Raw genomic sequence first — 21959 nt, 5'->3', positions numbered from 1 at the left:
GAATGGTAAATGTGAAAAGAGTGATGACCTTAACCAACCTATGAGTCGCAAGTCCCCTAAATCCTTACAGCTTCCACGGAACACACTTTGAGAACCACTGGTCCAGGAAGAAAAGACGGATGATTTTAGGGAATACATTTTCAATTCACTCCCTTCTTTGTGAGGCAACATTTGGGAAATTTTGGAAATAAAACAAGAGGGGATACAATTTATAAAATTTATACAATTTGATAAAATTTATACAAGTATTATATTACATTTGAATTTTCTTAAATAACTAAATACATAATATATTAACGTTAACATTTTCTTTAAAAAGAGGCATATTTTCCTTAAAATTACACACTTAAAAAATATTTATTTTGTATCTTTGCAAAAATTACATTTAAATTTTAAATTATATAAACGATATAGTACGTTAATATTAGTTAATTCTAATATTTTAAATATAAGTGATCTGATGATAATTTATTTAAATAACTTTATGACCTTTCACAATTATTTGGTCGAAAATACCAGAATGACACTGGAGCCCTTATAGCTTATAATGAAAATTCTGAGAACGAAAACTTTTGATTCTCAAAATTCATATTTTTGTAGAGACCTTTTGTTGTGAACCTCCACTATTACCTACTCAAAGCGTACTCAACAATTTTTTTTATTTATAGATTCGGCAGACATTTTGTGATAATATTCATCCATTTTTAATTTAAATTTTACTTGGTAAATACCACTATTTAAAAATATATCGCGTAAATGGTGACACGTGTTTCAAAGTATTCTTGATGCATATACGTATACAACTTTCTAAAATGAATGCAATATGGATGTTTAATAATAGGCACAATGGTGAATATTACACAAGTGTAAAAAATAATTGTTTAAAGCATCCAAATGCCAGGTCATAAGCCATGGGATGCTCAGAGTTCGATCTTCTTCCATAAAAAAAATGATAGATGTTTCATCTCAAGTTGACACATATAACATATTTATTTACATAGTAAAGATGTCGTAATTAAAAAAAATATCTGCTATTTTATCACCTATTTTATACCATATCGCTCACTCCTTTCAAGAACGTTATAAATAAAAAAACTTGATTTTTCAGGAGAACGTTTTTAAAGTTCAAACATAAAATACAATGGATTAAAAATAAATATCAAGCCACTTATTGACCTTTTACTATGCAACACATCTTTCTAGGTAAAACCTGAAGGTTTTTTCTCCATTTGAAAAATATTTAATTTATTAAAAAAAAAAAAAAACAATACCTTTTCTTCAAAATCCTAACACAACATTTTTTTGCCCTGTAGCGGGTAAATATTAAATTAAAAATATGACTCTTTTGCTGGGATATAGTACATTTTGTGGGCATTATGAAAACATGCACAACTCAAAATTGACGATTTTTGATTTATGACGTTCTTGAAAGGAGTGAGCGATATATACGTATGAAATTTTTTTATGTACCAATAGTTTAATCAAACACAGTTTATTTAGTCTACTAAGTTGTATTTTATTGTTAAAAAACACATAAAAATGAATATTGAAACTAGGCGAAACAATTGTCTCAATATTCATTTTAATATATTTTTAACAAGAAAATACAATTTTTAATAAATGTTTTACTTAGTAAATACCACTATTTTTTAAAACCTACTGTGACACGTGTTTCGATGCATTCCGCATCATTTTCAAACATCGTTTTTAACAAAACATTTTATTTTTTGACATCTCATCAAAGATGAAGAAGAATATGGAAGTCTGGGCATTTACGGGGCTTACGACCGTCATAGGCTGGTTTAAGTGATCACTTTACACACGTGTAACATTCACCAATTCTACCCATTATTGACAACCACACTACTCAAATTCTTGGAAGTACTATATATATGAACCAATTTAGAAACCTTATTCATGAATCACTAGAACTTCACTAGAGACATCTATTGGTGAGATGTAAAGAAGCTTTTTACTAACAAATAAAATAATCCAGATTTTGTAAACAAGTATTTGGACACACTCAAAATGTTGTTAACAAAACATTAATTAAAAACGAAAAGATTTTACCACAAAGTGAATGCCGAATCATTTAATGATAGAAAATACAACTAAGTAGGTTCAAAAAATCTCTGTTTGATTTATAAATTAATTCATAAATTTCATATGAGTTCTACAAATTAAACGCTAAATCAATACATATGACGTGTTCGTTGATTTTTCTCCAATATTCAAATCTAGCACCTAACTTTTAACACCCTGTATGATTATACAATACAAATAGATTTATTAGTCACTCTCATTCCTGCATATTTTGCGTGAAAAACACGGTGTTTACAATAAAACTGCTCATTTTCGTGTTGGAAATAGTGATGTATCTAGACGCTCACACATAAACAAACACGATGTTCATATGGTCGATAACTTTGGCACGCGACTGTACTTCATTCTTCTTCCTACTCCATGGAATGATCCTCTGCAATCTGTAAAGAAAAATAAAAAATAAATAGTTTTTCAACTTCATATACAAAATTTGTATGATAATAAGGACCAAACACAAAATATCTCATATACTTATATATAATTAAAATGTGACTTGGTTTTTAAATCACTATAGACCATAATAACTTAATTATATACATATATATATATATATAAATATAAATTCTACCGGTTTCCAAGCTAACCGGTAAACATTATAATTAAATATTTACGATGATTTTCAAACAAAGTTACATTTTAATTATAAAATGGAAATTCACAAAGTTAGTGCTTCAAATATAAATTAAACAAAATATCTCCTTTCATATAACAGTTTTAAACAAATTTATGAGGTGGAAATACTGTCTGCTTCTGTAGTGTTATGGTCGGCTTCCGTTCCGGAGGTCCCGGGTTTGATTCACAGGGGGGGGGCGTCAAATAAATATAATATTTGTGATTTTTTTCACTCTAATACTTATTCTTTATTATCCTGGACTGATCACCTGAAGCTGAGGGGTGATCACCTTTCCTATATGTGTTATCTGACCGTCAAGATAACACTGCATTTATATTATGCGGTGCCCTATGCACCATCAGATGCGGATAAGGGTTTGAAGAAGATATATATATATATATATATATATATATATATATATATATATATATATATATATATATATATATATATATATATATATATATATATATATATATATATATATATATATATATATATATATATATATATATATATATATATATATATATATATATATATATATATATATATATATATATAATATATATATATATATAATATATATATATATATATATATATATATATATATATATATATATATATATATATATATATATATATATATATATATATATATATATATATATATATATATATATATATATATATATATATATATATATATATATATATATATTATATATATATATATATATATATATATATATATATATGTATAACAAATATATATACCCACAAAAAAGAGAAAAAAATTAAGAATATAAACATTTTATAATTTTCACAAAATTGACTCTTGATCATTTTTTACCCATTACTTCATTTTGCCTTTGTTCCATATTTTATTTTGACCTCTAACATCTGTCGGCAACAAATTAAAAATGTTCGGAACGATATATTGTAGTGTTCGACTCCCATATTTACTGTTAGTTCTTGGGACTATCAAACCTTCGTTGTGTGTAAATCGTGGATCATGGTTATGTACTAAAGGATGTTTATGTTAAAAATACATCACAAACTACTTAACCAATTGCAAAGAAATGTTACATGAATTTTTGAGTTTAGCAATTGGCAATTGTCTATTAAAATACAAAATACAATAAAAAAATTACCATAAACATCTTTCGTCATCTGAGTAGCTTATTCTACCATCCCAATGTAAATTAAGAATATCATTATCTCTGAATAAATATCCAATATTTGAACGAAAACTTGTGCTAATATGATTTTTTTGTCGTATTATTTCGTCGTGCGTACTTCGACAGATGGTAGATTTATTTCTACAGCAAATTGATCATGGATATGCTAATTACTTACGACAATTCTCAGAAAGGACACCTTACTTTTACTAGCAAATAATTTTGTTTGAAAATTCTTGTTAAAAATAAATAATTACATAAGGAGAAAAATGTATAGTTTATTCATAAATTCATGATAAATTATTCATTGAAATGGTTACGAGACTGCTTTTATTATCAACTGTAATATCTTTGTATTTGTTTGGGTCTAGACATGGGGGGGGGGCTTATTAAATAACCGATTTAAAAACGACTTTTATTAAATAAGTCGTTATTTATTCGGTTTTTGAAATCGATTATTTAAAACTAATCAAGGCAAATACTTGCGTAAGTCACGTGATTAGTTTTGAATAATAATACGGGTATAAAGGTGAAATAATTTTTTTCTTTTTTAAATGTAAAAAAAACGTTTCTAGCGGAAAAATGAGTGTGAAAAAAAAAACAGGATCTAGAATACAATACTATATTTAATTTTTTTTATTTAAGTTTTATTAAGTAAATAAAATATTTATTTCGACACGTGTTTCGATGCATTCCGCATCATTTTCAAAAACTTTATGCTTAATTCTAACCCTTATCCACACCCCAAGGGTGCATAGGGTACTGCATTATAAACACAGTGTTATCTTGATCGTTAACACACGAAGGAAAGGTGATCAGCCCTCCGCTTTAGGTACCAGTCCAGGGTAATATTGAGTAAATATTAAAGTGAAAAAATCACTTATATTTATTTGACCCCCCCTGGGAATCGAACCCGGGACCTCCAGAATGGTAGCCGACCGTGCTGACCATTACACACTACATTAACACTACGGAGGCGGACAAAGTTATATTTAGTTAATTCTAAACTTTAGAGTTAGGTTTTTGGGACGTTGAAGGTTGAATAGGGAGGGGGGTATTAGCATCGAAACACGTTTCACGAAATTAAAAATGGATAGATTTTACCATGAAGTGACTGCCAAATCAATTAATGAAAAAATATATATATTTAGTTCACTTAAATAAAATCGACAACAAGAAATACAAAGCGAAGGTGTTTTAAAAAAGTAAAAGTATACTCGTATGGAAAGTAAAATTGAAATGATTTTATAGATCCATAAACTGACTGCCGAATCAATTATTGATTGAATATTAATTTTTTGTTTTCCAAAAATTTACGCCAAAAAATTTTACTTAAATATATTCGTAAGCCTAACAAGAGATTTGAGATAACATATGTTTTTCAATAGATTTATATTATCCACTGACACTTCGTGATGGAATTGCATTTTTAATATATTATTAGATTAAAACCAATATTTTTAGCTTTTCCACTTAATTTTTATTTGACCAGCAACCGGGTTTCGTCGTTATAGACATCATCTGACTGGTGGGAGGCTATACAAATTGTTATGTTATATATTAAAGAAGGCAGGAGTTGATAACCATGATTTGATATAATTTTATTGAGAAATAAATTTAATTTGAGTGAATTTAAGCGCATCGCTGATCACCTTGCCTTCATGCAATTAACGATCAAGATAACACTGCGTCGCTACGATTCAGTGCCCTATGCACCATTGGGTGTGGATAAGGGTTAGAAGAAGAATTTAAGTATTGTATGATGTTAAAAATATTTTTTATAAAGGTTATATAGATTTGCATTTTTTGTAAATGAATTTAAATTATGTAACAATATATGTTTTTCATCATAGCTATCATATTTTGATCGTTTTAAATGCTCGATAAGAGAAAAGCAATTGACAAAACGTGAATTGAATTATGTTTGGGTCACATCTGTTTTTGATTGAACGAATATGGCAAGTATTTAAATGCAAATTCGGTTTATAAAAAGGGGTCGGTTTATAAAAATTATATCTTGCATATATTAAGAAACGTGTTGAGATGGTTTGGGCATGTGAATCGAATGAGCTAAGAAAGAGCAATAAAATAAATTTACAATATGAATTTAGTGGGAGATAGAAGCAGAGTAAGACCGAAGCAAACTTGGTATGATAAAAAAATTCTAGTACTTGAATGTGGTCAGGTCAGGAGTTGGAATTATTGGTGGATATGTATGAGGAGATGCATGAATATGGAAGATTCGAAGTTTGTTTGCAAAGACAGATTGGTACGGCGTTCTATTCTATCTGCCTACCCCCACGGTAGAGCGGCGGAATAAGTTAGTTATATTTTTAATTTTTTTTGCATGTACATAAAAAAAAACAATAAAAAACTTATGTAAAAAGAACGCCACCAACAAGACACATCGTTCACTTCTTTCAACAACGTAATATATCAAAAATCGTCGATTTTCAGTTGTGCAGGTTTTCGGAATGCCCAGAAAATGTACTATATCTCAGCAAAAATGGCATATTTTTAACTTAATACTTACCCGCTACAGGGCAGAAAGTGTTGTTTTTGCATTTTGAATAAAAGGCATTGTTTAATTATTTTTTAAAAATACTACATATTTTTCAAATGGGGAAAAACAAAGCACAGTAAAACGTTCAGTAAGTGGCTTGATATTTATTTTTAATACATTTTATTAAATTTTTAAACTTTTAAAACGATCTCATAAAAAAATTAAGTTTTTTGAAGTATGACGTTGTTGAAAGAAGTGAGCGACATATACACAGGCTTGGTTGGTCTCTGCAAAAAACAGCATGTAAATTGTGTAAACGAATTTATAAATTTATGTTTTTATCCATGTATCTTCAACATCAAACACTTATCAGCACCCGATAGTGAATAGGTAAATGCATCATATAAACGCAGCGTTATACTGATCGTTATCACACGAAGGAAAGGTGATCAGCCTTCACCTGCAGGTACCAGTCCAGGGCAATATTGAATAAATATATTAGAGTGAAAAAAATACTTACATGTTAATGTTTATTTATAAAACAAATAAATTAAATAAATATAAAATGATTTTTAAAAAAAAGTGTCTTGCATACCTGTTTCATTCGAACTAGATGTGTTATCTAACGAAATCGTCGTATTTAGCGGCATCTGTGTAGACCACGAACTCGTTCAAATCACAACTATATGTTTCGGGATCTTTCAAGGATTTGGATACGATCCCTCTTAGCGCCCATCTGTCTCCTTGTCTCAGATACAGTCCTCCTCCTGAATCTCCGTTGCAAGGACCTGTTCCATCCCTTCCCCCTGCGCAGAGGGTAGTTTCAGAAGTCAGTTGAAAGAATTCCACCCTGGAGGCTTTGCAGGTGGTCGTCGAAACGATGGGGACTGTCGCGACCTTTGGTTCAGCTGTCGCAGGTGCCCCCTTTTCATCCTTTCCCCACCCCACAACTGTAGCCTTCTTTCCTACAATCTTTTCTAAATCAGTATCACCTGACCATAAGCAAATCGGTCTGATGAAGTCAGTATAAACCACCGGCTGACCTAGGGTCAAGACGGCTATATCATTGTTCAAAATAGCACCAACGTTGAAATCCTTGTGTGTCTTAATGTCTTCGACGGATTTGGTGACTGATGTCTCCTCGGTCCAGTCCTGGATGTTGTGGACTCCAAGTTTGAGGACCAAGTCTGCTGGATTCACCATGCTTAGATTGCGTTTCTTTACGCAATGGCTCGCCGTGACGACTTTAGTTTCCGATATAAGAGTGCCAGCGCAGATAAACTCCAGTCCGCGAGGTTTTTTTAAAAACATCGCCACGAGCCAAGGCCAGTCACCTTTGGCAGCGAAGTCTCCGTTCACAATTAAAGGATTGTAGATTTTTGTCGTGCCGCAGATATTGTCGTGGTTGAATTCAGCATTTGCGTTTGAATTCAGCGAAGGAAGCGGGTTTACCATGAATTCACCATCATGGTTGTCAAATCCGTGCCTGCTTGCAAGGGCAGGTGCGTCAATCTGTTTATTTTCTGGTCGCAAATGCATCGGAATTGGTCCACCGATGACTAGTTTATCTCTAGGCGTATTAGCTAGAGCTGATATTCCCGAATGTAAAGTGTGTTCGAGATCTAAAGCTGTGAGGTATCTGCCATATATAGGATCTCCAGTGCACAGTCTCTTCCCCGCAAATACAATCGTCATCACAGAAGGAATCGGTGACACTAGTGGGAACGAAACCCTATATTTTATAGGCCAGTTTTGAGCAATTTTTTGTAAGACTATATCTCTATCTTCCGCCAGCTCGAGTTTGCCAACGTACGAAGTAGGAAGACGAGCTCTGATCACCATTCTGATCTTCACAGTCATCTCGGATCCATACGGAGGAGGATTTGGAGCTTCGATGATACCGAACCATCGTAGTCCGTCAGTCTCATAGCGAAAGATTTGCGGACAGGGCGAAATGGGAGTCTGAGCGCAAATGCCCGATAATAACACTAGGATGACCACGCAAAACACTGGAAAAACGTACATCTTCACTGATCATTTAAAGCTTGTATCAATATCACAACATTGTTTAAAGGTATCACAATTCAATTCGGAAAAGCGATTTCACATTTTGGACTGAACACTGATTGGATTTGTTACAAATTTATAATTTGTACCGTCAAACTTTTGCAATTACACCGAGTTTAATTGAATAAAGTTTCATTTTAGGGGTTTATACCTGCCGTTGTCACTGTCAATATTCACAAAACTACTTGGCTGTCACTGTGTCGGGATTTAACTCGTTGCGAAAATATAAATCCCAGATTGTTCCGATTCAAATCGCATGTGATGACAAAACAATCGCGCGGTGTTATTCTATTATGAAAATAAATAAATTTAATTCGGATATCCGCGGATAACGAGAGCTGTCACACGCACGCTGTGGATTTTTTAATTTACAGTGTTAACACGTCGATGGCCCGTCGATAACTAATTCGAGTGGGTACTTGACTCGACTAGGTACCTACTTCTCAGTACACGAGGATGAGTGCGTAGGTAGGTACGAATACCGACGTTTAAGGTATAATGGCGCGAAGGGGTTAGCGAGAATTACGATTTCAGGGGTCGGCAACATCGTAACCTGTACTTTAAACATTTATCATTAAAAAAATCAACGTTTTTATGGCGGCATTATTTACAATTTGAAAGTTATCAAATGATAATAAACAGAACATTTACCGGAATTAACATGAAAAAACATTGTTTTAATTTGCTATGTGAATTTTAATCATAAATATATTTTTGAAATATCAAGATAACACTGTGTTTGTATAATGCAGTGCCCTATGCACCATTGGTGTGCACATAAGGGTTTGAATTGAATGTGTGAGGAGATGTATGAATGTTGATAAGACGACAATTACTTACAAATATAAATTGATGTGGCATTCTATTCTCTCTGCCTACACCTCAGTTAGTTCTTAAGTCAGTTAGTATGATAAAGTGTAAATTAACCTTAAAATATTATTTATTGATTTGGCATTAACTTTGTGGAACGACATGTTAATTTTTTTTAAAATTAAACACTTGAATATACAACTTTAATGAGTTTTATTTATATATACGACTAGTTTCGAAAACTTATAGATATTTATTTATTTTTTTACAAAACTGTAAATAAAATTAGTATATAACCACTCACCGAGATTTTTACGTCTACCGGTTTCGAGACGTACCCGTCTCTTCGTCAGGACAATCACTAACACAGCATGCAAACAATACTACCCTTCACCACCATAGCACCATTTACACACTCAAAACTACAAAAAATGTCTAACACATGCGATTTTTGGTCGACCCGAAGACCAACATGCTTATAGATATTTTCATCTTCTGGTAAAAATTAAAAGAAAATATTATCAGAAGATGAAAACATCTGTAAGTTTTCGAAACTAGCTGTATATATAACTAAAACTCATTTAAGTGGTACATTGAAGTGTACATTGATTTTTTTTTAATAATTAACATCAAAGTAATTAATTAGGACTTCCACAGCCCGACTGAATTTATTTTTATATATTTTTTTAAATGTCAAGTTAGTCGACCCCTGGATAGTCTATGTGGCTCCATATTGTATTGTACTAGCTCCAGTAGGTACCCACAAACGCCTTCTGCATTTGCCATAAATATAAATATTTTTCTACCAGGAACGCATAATAACAATGTGGGTAGGAAGTCAAAATTAATAATAACTCACCGCAGGTTCCTACGTAAGGCCAGCCATTCATAATACAAAGACAGGCCTTCTTAGAAATTTAAAAAGTGAATAATAGGCCGTCGTACCTTAATATTTATATTTTTTTAAACATCCAATCCATTCATTGAAAAAAAAATATTTTCACTATTTTTTTTTACATTTTGAGTGTGTCCAAATACTTGTTCACAAATCTGAATTATCTCCAATTATAGGAGTAAGCTTGCATATTATATGTATGTATATTTATAAATATATTTTTACAATTTTTACCTAGTAATAAAAATCCTTATTAATTCCTCTCCTTTCCTTCTCCTTCCTGCTAAATCTAATATTTAATATAATACCCTTTTTTTGTTTTTTGTTTAATCTCTGAATGTTTTTCAATAGTTTTATAACATAAATGTGGAATTGTTTAATTGGCTTTTTTTTTAACGTTACTATTTTTTGTCAATGTAATGTAATGTTTATTATTGTTAATGTAACTATTGTTTTATATCATTTTTTCATATGTAAGCTGTACAATTCCCGAATAAATAAAATAAAATAAAATAAATAAATTATGTTTTATCTCATCAAAGATGAAGAAGAATATGAAAGTCATAGGCTGGTCTAAGTGATCACTTTAGCCTACGAAGGTGGTCAGCCCCGTAAATGCCCAGACTTCCATCTTCATCTTTGATGAGATAAAAAATAATATATTGTATTCTTCTTCATCTTTGATGAGATAAAAAATAATATATTGTAACCAAATTACTAACTAATCATCGCGATGGTTCTCCGCAGAGGTAGGCAGAGAGAATAGAACGCCTTTGAAAACATTATTCGTCTCTTCTGCATTCTTGTACATACCCGCCGATTATTATAAACATCGGATCTATTAATTGATAAAATTATAAATTTTAACTAACTAATTAACTGCTTCTCCGCAGAGGTAGGCAGAGAGAATAGAACGCCACACCATTCTGTCTTTGAAAACATTTTTCGCCCCTTACACATGTATATTTTAAAATCATACAATGCAATGATTGATAAAAAAAAATTAACTAACTGCTTCTCCGCAGAGGTAAGTAGAAAGATTAGAACGCCACAACAGTATTTCTTTGAAAACATCATTCGCCTCTTTCACATTCATTGAAAATATATTTATTCAAACTAACTTACTAATTATCGCAACGGTTCCCCGCAGAGGTAGGCAGAGAGAATATAACGCCAAATTTCTTTCGCCTCTTCTACATTGATTTTATTTAAACATCCAATCCAAACTTGGAAAAAAAAAAATATTTATTCCAACTAACTAACTAACCGTGGCGCCGCTTCCCCGCAGATGTAGGCAATGTAGATAATGGAACGCCAAACCACTCTGTCTTTGAATACATTATTCACCTACTCAGGATACGTGTATGTCAGGATAGAAGAGTGTGGCGTTCCATCCTCTCAGCCTGCCCCTGCGGGGAAACGGTGTGATGATAGTGGTAACAGTAGTAGTAGTAGATTTTGAAGTATGTGACATGGTTACTTGTTTAATATAAATAACCGTAATGTACGCTTCCAAGAAAAACGAATATTCACCCTTAATTGCCAAGGCAATGTGTACTAATTGATTTACAAAATATGTCACCATTGTCCTTCGTATGAGTTAATTTCGGTTTTACTATTTCTCAGATATATTATGACTTTTAAACTATCTTTACAATAATGACTTCATTTCGAAGAAAATAATAAAATAATGGTACCTTAATGAATTGTTTATATTTTCTAAATATTAATCTTTATTATCTATGCAGGTTTAATCCTTTGGGTAGGATAGTTTTGTAAATTTGATAGATATTTTGACAAACAATTTTAAATATTGTCATACTGTATAGTTAATAGTGTATTATTTATTCATATTCATTCCGGTTTATATAATTTCAGTTGCCTGACATATTTCAATAAAACCCATTCGAGGATCCAAAATAATTAATCTGATAAAGTACTTTATGAAAAGATACATCGCCCACTCCTTTCAAGAACGTCATAAATAAAAAAACTTGATTTTTCAGGAGAACGTTTTTAAAGTTTCAAAATATAATACAATGTATTAAAAATAAATATCAAGCCACTTATTGGCACTTTTTACTGTGCAACAGATCTTTTTAGGTAAAACCTGAAGGTTTTTTCTCCATTTGAAAAATATTCAGTATGTTTAAAAAAATAATTAAACAATACCTTTTCTTCAAAATACAAAAACAACACTTTCTGCCCTGTGGCGGGTAAATATTAAGTTAAAAATATGCCTCTTTTTTTGCTGGGATATAGTATGTACATTTTTTGGGCATTCCGAAAACATAAACAACTGAAAATTGACGATTTTTGATTTGTGACGTTCTTGAAAGGAGTGAGCGATATATGTAATGATAAGTCATATTTTCTTATTTTGTTTTTACCTTATTTTTTCTTATACTTTCTCATGTGTTATATTTTCTCATTTTCTATATTTTCTCATTTGTTTATTTTAAATATGCTTCTTACCTTATGTTTTTCTCTTTATTTCTTTTAAATATGCTTCTTGTGCCTATTTATTATACTTGTTTATTGTTTTTATATTTTGCCATGCATTAGTATTAGTTTTGGTTATTAAAAAAATATTTTTTGTTACTTTATTATTTGTGTTCCAGTCTTGTTAACCTTAATCTCATATCCCAAAATGAGAAATAGAAATTACTCATCGGGAATATTATATGTATATATGACTTATGTATGTAATATGTTTGAAAAAAAATGCTTACGGTGCGATTCTTAGCCATATTTGGTTCACATGGTTTTAAGATATTATGACTTTTGAACTAACTTTACAGTATTGACTTCATTTCGTAGAAAATAACAATAAAAGTACCATAATGAATTGTTTATATTCAAATAAAAAGTAACATTTATTATCTATTCAGGTTAAAACTTTTAGGTATAATTATTTTGCAGTTTTAATAGATTTTTTGACAAAAAATCTTAATGTTGTCATACTATATACTGTATTATTTATTCATTTTCTTTCCGGTTTATACTTACGGAGCGATTCTTAGCCATATTTGTATCACATAGTTTTAGGATATTATGACTTTCAAACTAACTTTACAATAATGACTTCATTTCGAAGTAAATAAGAAAATTGGTATTCTATTTTAATGAATTGTTTATATTTTATAAATATTAACATTTATTATCTATGCAGGTTTTCTCCTTTAGGTAGGATTGTTTTGCAGTTTTAAAAGATGTTTTGACAAGCAATTTTTAATATTGTCATACTATATATAATATTATTTATTCATTTTCTTTCCGGTTTATACTTACGATGCGATTCTTAGCCATATTTGTTTCACAAAGTTTTAGGATATTATGACTTTCAAACTAACTTTACAATAATGAATTCATTTCGAAGTAAATAAGAATAATGGTATTCTACCTTAATGAATTGTTTATATTTTATAAATATTAACATTTATTATCTATGCAGGTTTTCTCCTTTAGGTAGGATTGTTTTGCAGTTTTAAAAGCTGTTTTGACAAGCAATTTTTAATATTTCATACTGTAGATTTTATTATTCATTCATTTAGTGTCCGTCGATGGTTGCTTCTCGTTGGAAGGGACAAGGTAGAAAGTGATTTCATTAAAGTCCTGTTGTAATAATTTTATTGTAAAACCTTTATACTGTAAATTGTTATTATATCTTTTGTATGTAATGTATGTATACTAATAATTAAAAGTAAAAACCAAATAATAATAAAATTAAAATATGTATTAACATGTAAGTATTTTGGTTCAATACAGGCCATGCCTTAGGAGCCGTAATACATATGTTATGAAAAAAATATTGTATCTATGAAATAAATAAATAAATAAATTTATATTCCGGTTTATACTGAGCCATATTAAGTTTACAAACATCTAAGTTTTTTTTTAGACTCACCCTTAAAGACCCTCTTTTAAAGACTTGTCAACAGGTAGGATAGTAAACGTAGGGGTCAAAAATGCGTCAGAATCACCCAGACTAATTGAACATAAATATTTATTGGCGGGAATTGAACCAAAGACGCCAGTTCTAAAGTCAAAGTCTACCCATGGTCCCTGTCATACTATGTGTTCATCTTCTTCAAACCCTTATCCGCTTCCTAATGGCGCATAGGCACTGCTTTATATATAAACGCAGTGTTATCTTGATCGTTAAAACATGAAGAAAAGGTGATTAATCCTCCGCTTTAGATGCCAGTCTAGAGAAATATTGAATCAAATTTAAATGAAAAAATCACTTATATTTGTTTCATATTATTTTGCGAAATAAAAAGATTTTGTTTTTTGATCCACTCACATTTTTAATAATCACCAACTAGTTTCGGCAACAACCTGTTGCCCTCTTCAGGGTTTAATTTATGATAATTTATGGCAGGGTGACTTTCAATATTCAAAACATATATTTATTCTACCCCCCCCCCTGTGAATCGAACCCGGGACCACCAGTGCGGTAGCCCAGCGTGTTACGAAATTTGAACAGTGTAGTTGTCAATCATGGGTAAAATGGTGAATGTTACACGTGTATAAAGTGAACGCGAAAACCAACCATGACATTTATAATATAAAAACATTCAAGAAATAACCTATAACAGGTCTTAAGCCCGGTTTTTTACCCACATTTCCACAGTATTCATCTTCATTTATGTTCGATGTAGAAAAATTATCTTTTTGTATACTCTTTTAAAATTATCAAAAACACACAGTATCCATACTAAATAATTATAAAACTTGACACAAAATGGAGGAGACATACTTTTTTTGTTCCTTTAGAATTTTTGTGTTATTTTCAGTCTCTTTAGTGAGCTGTAACAATGCCTTTGATCTTCCCAATCGGAACCCCATAAAAATAATTATTTAGGAAATTTACTACTGGTTACTTATAATTGATGGGTTTTCCTTGCATGATTTACAATTAAAAGAGAACTGCTGAATAAATAGTCAACAAATGAGCCATTAAAAAAATAGTTGGTTTTATTACCTCTTTTATTTTCATTTCATTATTTATTTCTTCTTTTTATTCTTCTATCAAAATTTCTAAGAACGCCACATATCGCTCACTCCTTTCAAGAACGTCATAAATCAAAAATCGTCAATTTTCAGTTGTGCATGTTTTCGAAATACCCAGAAAATGTATTATATCCCATTTATTGTTTCGGCATTAACTTTGTGGTAAGACATGTTACAATGATTAAAGAAAACACTTGTTTTTTACCACTTGAGTTTTATTATAGACTACATGTTTCAGAAGTTAAACTTCCATAATTCAGGTCTGTATAATATAACATGTACATTATTATATAGTTATTTTACAGACCTGAATGATGGAAGTTTAACTTCTGAAACATGTAGTCTATAATAAAACTCAAGTGGTAAAAAACAAGTGTTTTCTTTAATCATTGTACTATATCCCAGCAAAAGCGCCATATTTTTAACTTAATATTTACCCGCTACAGGGCAGAAAGTGTTGTTTTTGCATTTTGAAGAAAAGGTAATGTATAATTATTTTTTTAAATATGCTTAATATGTTTCAAATGGAGAAAAAAACCTTCAGGTTTTACCTAAAAAGATCTGTTGCACAGTAAAACGTTCAATAAGTGGCTTGATATTTATTTTTAATACATTGTATTATATTTTAAAACTTTAAAAACGTTCTCCTGGAAAATCAAGTTTTTTTATTTATGACGTTCTTGAAAGGAGTGAGCGATATATTATTTAAAAATGCGAAATGTATATTTAAAAAAAATAATAATGCCTGTATTATACCTCTTAATGAGATTAATTTCATTACACGCGACTAGTTGCGACAACTACAGATGTTTTCATTTACAGGCGAAAATAAAAACAGTTTAAGTTTTCACCTGTCGATGAAAACATCGGCTCTTTTCGAAGCTCATCAATTGGTATTATAGAAAAGCTTAATAATTTTTTTAAATAATTAACATGTCATTCCACAAAGTTTGTGCCGAATCAAAATATAATACAATTATATAAACGTATATTAATGTATAATAACATATATAATTGAAAGCAAAAATATATTATCAATATTCTTCTTCTTTATCTTGTTGTAGGCCACAGGGCCTACAACAAGATAAAGAAGGATTTTTACGAGGGATTAGCCTCCTGTGATGTCGATTCTCAGCTATCGTACCATCTCTTTGGTGGTCTGCCCGGGAGTCGTCTACTATGGGGTTGGCCGTACAGTACGATGTGAGGGGGGGGGTCTGGATGGTTTCATTCTCCAATTCTAAATATTATAATTTGAAAAGCATTTACTTTGTGTTTGGTCATTTTTACTTTTATATATTTTTTAAAGAATGTTAGTAATATTTGTTTATAACCACTCACAGTATAACCACTCACCACTCATGGTAAGTGGTTATATACTAATATTTCTAAAAAAAATTAAAATTTATAAAAGCAAAATTATAATTGAGAAATCAATAAAAATGGTTTTTTAATCAATGTATGACTTTATTTATATATTATTGATGAAAAATGTTATGAAAGTAACCTCCAGTGCATTCAGCAGATGTGCATTAACATAAAATGCAGTTATAAAATGTATTTTCAGCGCTGAAACGGGGCGCAGTGTATAGCGTAACATATTTACTGAAATCTCTCAAAGCTAAAGAGAGAATGTTTCATATTTCATGGAAAATAAATGCATGAAATTCGCAGGACGTTTTGAAATACGACATTTGTTTTCATTCAGCATTCCCGTAGGGATTGTATATTAATATATTATACTGCTGTGGTAAAGATAAAAGAGGTATTTACCAGAGGAGTGTAGTATATATATATATATATATATATATATATATATATATATATATATATATATATATATATATATATATATATATATATATATATATATATATATATATATAACGTGGTAATATTTTCCTTTTGAAAATTAAGTGTAAATAATATGTAAAGTGGGTGTATAATAATAAAATAAACAATGTGTTGCTTTGTAATTAAAGTTTATTCTTAATTTATCTTTATAATAATTTTATATCTATCTATCTATCTATCTATCTATCTGATTCTGACAGTTAATAATATTATCGGAAGTCTTTTGTTTTCTTCTGAGTGACGCATGCGACATCTGTTGGTAGAACTGTTTTATGTAGGTACTATATGTAAGTACTTAATAAAATGTATAGGTAGGTACCTAGTTATTTTATTACATCTCCCCCCTTGGGGATGAAAATTCATAGTAAAATTTTCACTCGTCCTCCGGATCATCTTCTTGTAGTGAATGGACTGGTATAAGTTTAGTGATATGATAATTTTTTTTTTTCTTTCTTTCTTTTTTCTTTCTTTTTTCCTTCTTTTTTTCTTTCTTTTTTTTCTTTCTTGTTTTTTTTTTCTTTCTTTCTTTTTTTTTTCTTTTTTCCGTTCTTTTTTTCTTTCTTTTTTTTTTGTATTTTTTTTTCTTCTTCTTGACCCTTTTAAAGTAGACACAGTTTTTTTTCAATCCATTTGTTTTTTTCTTTTGAATTCCTTCATTTTTATTCTGATCTCTTAAAGTATCTTCTAATTTAACCAAATTTATAACTTTTAATTGTTCATCTGCATTTTCATTCGATTTTAATACTGGATTCCTGCTTAGACAATCTACTTCTAAATTCTTCTTTCCTGGAGTATATTTTATTTTATCTTTCGTAGAAGTTTTTTCTACTTTATTTTTATTTTTATTTTTCAAGCACTGCTTCTGTGTTATTTGTATGTCTTCATTTTTATTCTGATCTTTTAAAATATCTTCTAATTTAACCAAATTTACAACTTTTAATTGTTCATTTGCATTTTCCTTCGATTCTAATACTGGATTCCTGCTCACACAATCTGCTTCGAAATTCTTCTTTTCTGGAGTATATTTTATTTTATATTTTGTAGAAATTTTTTCCACATTATTTTTATTTTCATTCTTCAAGCACTGTTTCTGTGTAATTTGTAAATCTTCATTTTTATTATTAATCTTATCATCCTCCTTTGTTTTAAACCAGCACGTTGCTTCAGAGTGATATCGAGTTCCCTTATTTAAATTTTCACAAATCTTACATGGACTTTTATCTTTAATTTTATCACTAGTTCTTAGATTTCCACGTCTTCTTTGATTATCTTCTAATCGTTTTCTTTGATCATCTTCTAATTTTTCTCTCTCACTCCGAACATATTGTAGTAATTGTTTTAATACATCTAATGTTTCATAATCCATTTCCAATTAACAAAATTGTCGTTTTATAACGTGGTAATATTTTCCTTTTGAAAATTAAGTGTAAATAATATGTAAAGTGGGTGTATAATAATAAAATAAACAATGTGTTGCTTTGTAATTAAAGTTTATTCTTAATTTATCTTTATAATAATTTTATATCTATCTATCTATCTATCTATCTATCTGATTCTGACAGTTAATAATATTATCGGAAGTCTTTTGTTTTCTTCTGAGTGACGCATGCGACATCTGTTGGTAGAACTGTTTTATGTAGGTACTATATGTAAGTACTTAATAAAATGTATAGGTAGGTACCTAGTTATTTTATTACATATATATATATATATATATATATATATATATATATATATATATATATATATATATATATATATATATATATATATATATATATATATATATATATATAAATATATATATAAATATATATGTGTGTGTAATAAAATACCTAGGTACCTACCTATACATTTTATTAAGTACTTACAAATAGTACCTACATAAAACAGTTCTACCACCAGATGTCGCATGCGTCGCGCTGAATAAAACAAAAGACATCAGATACAAAAAATATAATATTCTGAACTGTCAGAATCAGATAGATAGATAGAAAAATGTTATAAAGATAAATTAAGAATAAACTTCAATTACAAAGCAACACATTGTTTATTTTATTATTATACACCCGCTTTACATATTATTTACACCCAATTTACAAAAGAAAATTATTACCACGTTATATATATAAATATATATAAATATATATATATATATATATATATATATATATATATATATATATATATATATATATATATATATATATATATATATATATATATATATATATATATATATATATATATATATATATATATATATATATATATATATATATATATATATATATATATATATATATATATATATATATATATATATATATATATATATATATATATATATATATATATATATATATATATATATATATATATATATATATATATATATATATATATATATATATATATATATATATATATATATATATATATATATATATATATATGTGTAAACTTATTTTTCTCCTGGCTCCATCCTAACTTATCGTCTTTGTAGACTATTGGAGTCAGCTCTCCTCATCCTCAGGTTGAAGGTCCTTCTTTCATGGACAACGTCACCTAGGCTATTGTCTTAAAATCATATTTCCTTTCTGCAGCATCAAAGATGATGCCTTTCGAGGAAGATCCATGGCGATCGCCTGGTTCACATTACGGTTCACAGGTTCTCTGCGTCCCATGTGTCAATACCATCTTAATTGTTCTCAATTATTCTAAGGATGTCACTCTCTTTATTTTTTATTCTGTAATACCACTTAAGTAGTATAATCTTGTCACGAAAAACAAATCATTTAACCACTCCGTTACTAACGAAGTATTCATAACATAAATGTGGTTTTATTATTTTTTTTTATTGTCCACGTATCTAAATATTATATATTGAAGTTTTATTATATTTATGTATAATTCCCAAAAGACATTTTACTTCAATCACATTAAGTCACGTTCATCTCTTTTCAGTGGTATCAGACACAGTGAACGATGAATGATAAGGAGAGATTCCTGAATGGTTTTCGCTGATACTTACTGACACATTTTATAAACTTTGTAAAATAAAGCAACTTTTTAAACCAATTTTTATCGCTTTATTTTTTCTGCAACCGGTTTCGACAAGAACCTTGTCATCATCAGAGTTTACATTTTAAACCCTGATGATGACAAGGTTCTTGTCGAAACCAGTGGAAGAAAAAATTTACGAATAAAAAGTGGTTAAAAACAAATATGTTTTACAACATTTTGAGTGTGTCCAAATACTTGATCACAAATCTGGATTATCTCCAATTACAGGAGTTATTTTCAAATTATTTTTTGACATCTCATCAAAGATGAAGAAGAATATGAGAGTCTGGGCATTTACGGGGCTGACGACCGTCATAGGCTGGTTTAAGTGATCACTTTACACAAGTGAAACATTCAGCAATTCCACCCATTATTGACAACCACACTACTCAAATTCTTGGATGTTCTACATATATATATGAACCAACTTTGAAACATCGTTCTTGAATCACTAGAACTTCACTAAAGACATCTATTGGTGAGATGAAAAGAAGCTTTTTATTGAGCAGAAACTCTTTTATTAGTATGTGAGGTCCGAATCCTGGATTATAATCACACACATGAGAAACGCCAGAAAATATCATTGTCAGCCCAGACTTCCATATTCTTCTTCATCTTTGATGAGATCTCAAAAAATAATATGGAAATTTGTTTTATTTTATAAAGATAAGGAGAGTGTTATATTACCATACCATACCATAAAGTTTGACAATACTTTTAATTTGCAAAATACCTATTTTTTGTATTAACAGATGTGACTAGTAGATTCGAAGACACGAACTGAGAGCATAGCTTCCTTCTTATTTGTGTCCACAACCGATGTGTTGGGTGGTGATGATAAACTCGACTATTTGTGACCAGCTGGTGACATTGACAAATGTTCACAAGCACTTTCATACTCCATAATAATTCTCAGTCAAACCGGTGATAAGAGATACTGACGCTGATAAATGTCTATTCGGAATACAATTAATTGTAAAGAGGACATGTGTTCATTTTTATTAACTGTCGCCAACGAGGTAAACACATCATTTTAAAAATTATAATATATATATATATATATATATATGTATCCAAAATTTCAATTTACAACATTTTGAGTGTGTCCAAATACTTGTTCACAAAATCTGGATTATCTCCAATTACAGGAGTTATTTTCTTATTATTTTCTTTTTGACATCTCATCAAAGATGAATAAGAATATGGAGGTCTAGGCATTTACGGGGCTGACTACCGTGAGAAGCTGGTTTAAGTGATCACTTTGCACACGTGTAACATTCACCAATTCAACCCTTCATTGACAACCACACTACTCAAATTCTTGGAAGTTCTATATATATGAACCAATTTTGAAACATTATTCTTGAATCACTAGAACTTCACTAGAGACATCTATTGGTTGACAACCACACCACTGGACTTAAACCCCAAGTATGCTGGAAAAAGCTTAAAAATATATATAATTCATGCTTTAAATATTCGATAAGCGACACTAAAACTGAAAATAATGTTTTCAGGCGCTACTGAAGTAAGTATGTGAATTTAGCCAAGATTCGGACCTTAAATACAAAAAGAAAGGTCTTTTGCTTCAAAAAAGCTTTCCCTATTCCAACGAGCGAAATCAAGCGCTGCTCGCTGTCAAACGGATTTATTTTCTTATCGTTATCAGTCCGTCGAATTTGTAAAAGCCCATTAACGACGCGAGGCTTGTCATCCTTGGCTTGTCAATCACGCGGTGTGGTCCCACACTTGGCATTGTGTCAAACGAATAATAATATTGTCGTGTGTTTCGTCGGCGTCGTCACAGCCGAGCGTCGAAGATCAAATGGAGGATAACTGTGAATAGATG

General features: G+C 29.9%; 3 protein-coding genes across 3 annotated transcripts in view; 1 reads left to right on the top strand and 2 right to left on the bottom strand.

Moving 5' to 3' along the window:
* The window catches only part of LOC148311993 (uncharacterized), a 379515-nt gene that overhangs the window by 118351 nt on the left and 239205 nt on the right, over positions 1-21959 (top strand). The gene's annotated exons all lie outside the window — the stretch shown is intronic.
* Positions 317-8828, bottom strand: LOC148311997 (serine protease gd-like). Its single transcript, XM_088277986.1, has 2 exons — positions 6998-8828; positions 317-2483 (listed from the first exon to the last, which is right to left on the bottom strand). Exon 1 carries the CDS (start codon positions 8425-8427, stop codon positions 7021-7023), a length of 1407 nt encoding a protein of 468 aa, XP_088134112.1. The 5' UTR covers positions 8428-8828; the 3' UTR covers positions 317-2483; positions 6998-7020.
* Positions 17096-18629, bottom strand: LOC148311996 (uncharacterized). The gene has a single exon (XM_088277985.1). The coding sequence runs from the start codon at positions 18408-18410 to the stop codon at positions 17418-17420; it is 993 nt and encodes a 330-aa protein (XP_088134111.1). The 5' UTR covers positions 18411-18629; the 3' UTR covers positions 17096-17417.

This window comes from Brachycentrus maculatus, unplaced genomic scaffold (assembly GCF_059751285.1).
Source record: "Brachycentrus maculatus isolate JH-2025_06_01 unplaced genomic scaffold, ASM5975128v1 h1tg000053l, whole genome shotgun sequence".
NCBI classification, from domain to species: Eukaryota; Metazoa; Arthropoda; class Insecta; order Trichoptera; family Brachycentridae; genus Brachycentrus; species Brachycentrus maculatus.
Note: the sequence above shows the minus strand (reverse complement) of the source record. Positions and strands in the feature narration are given on the sequence as shown.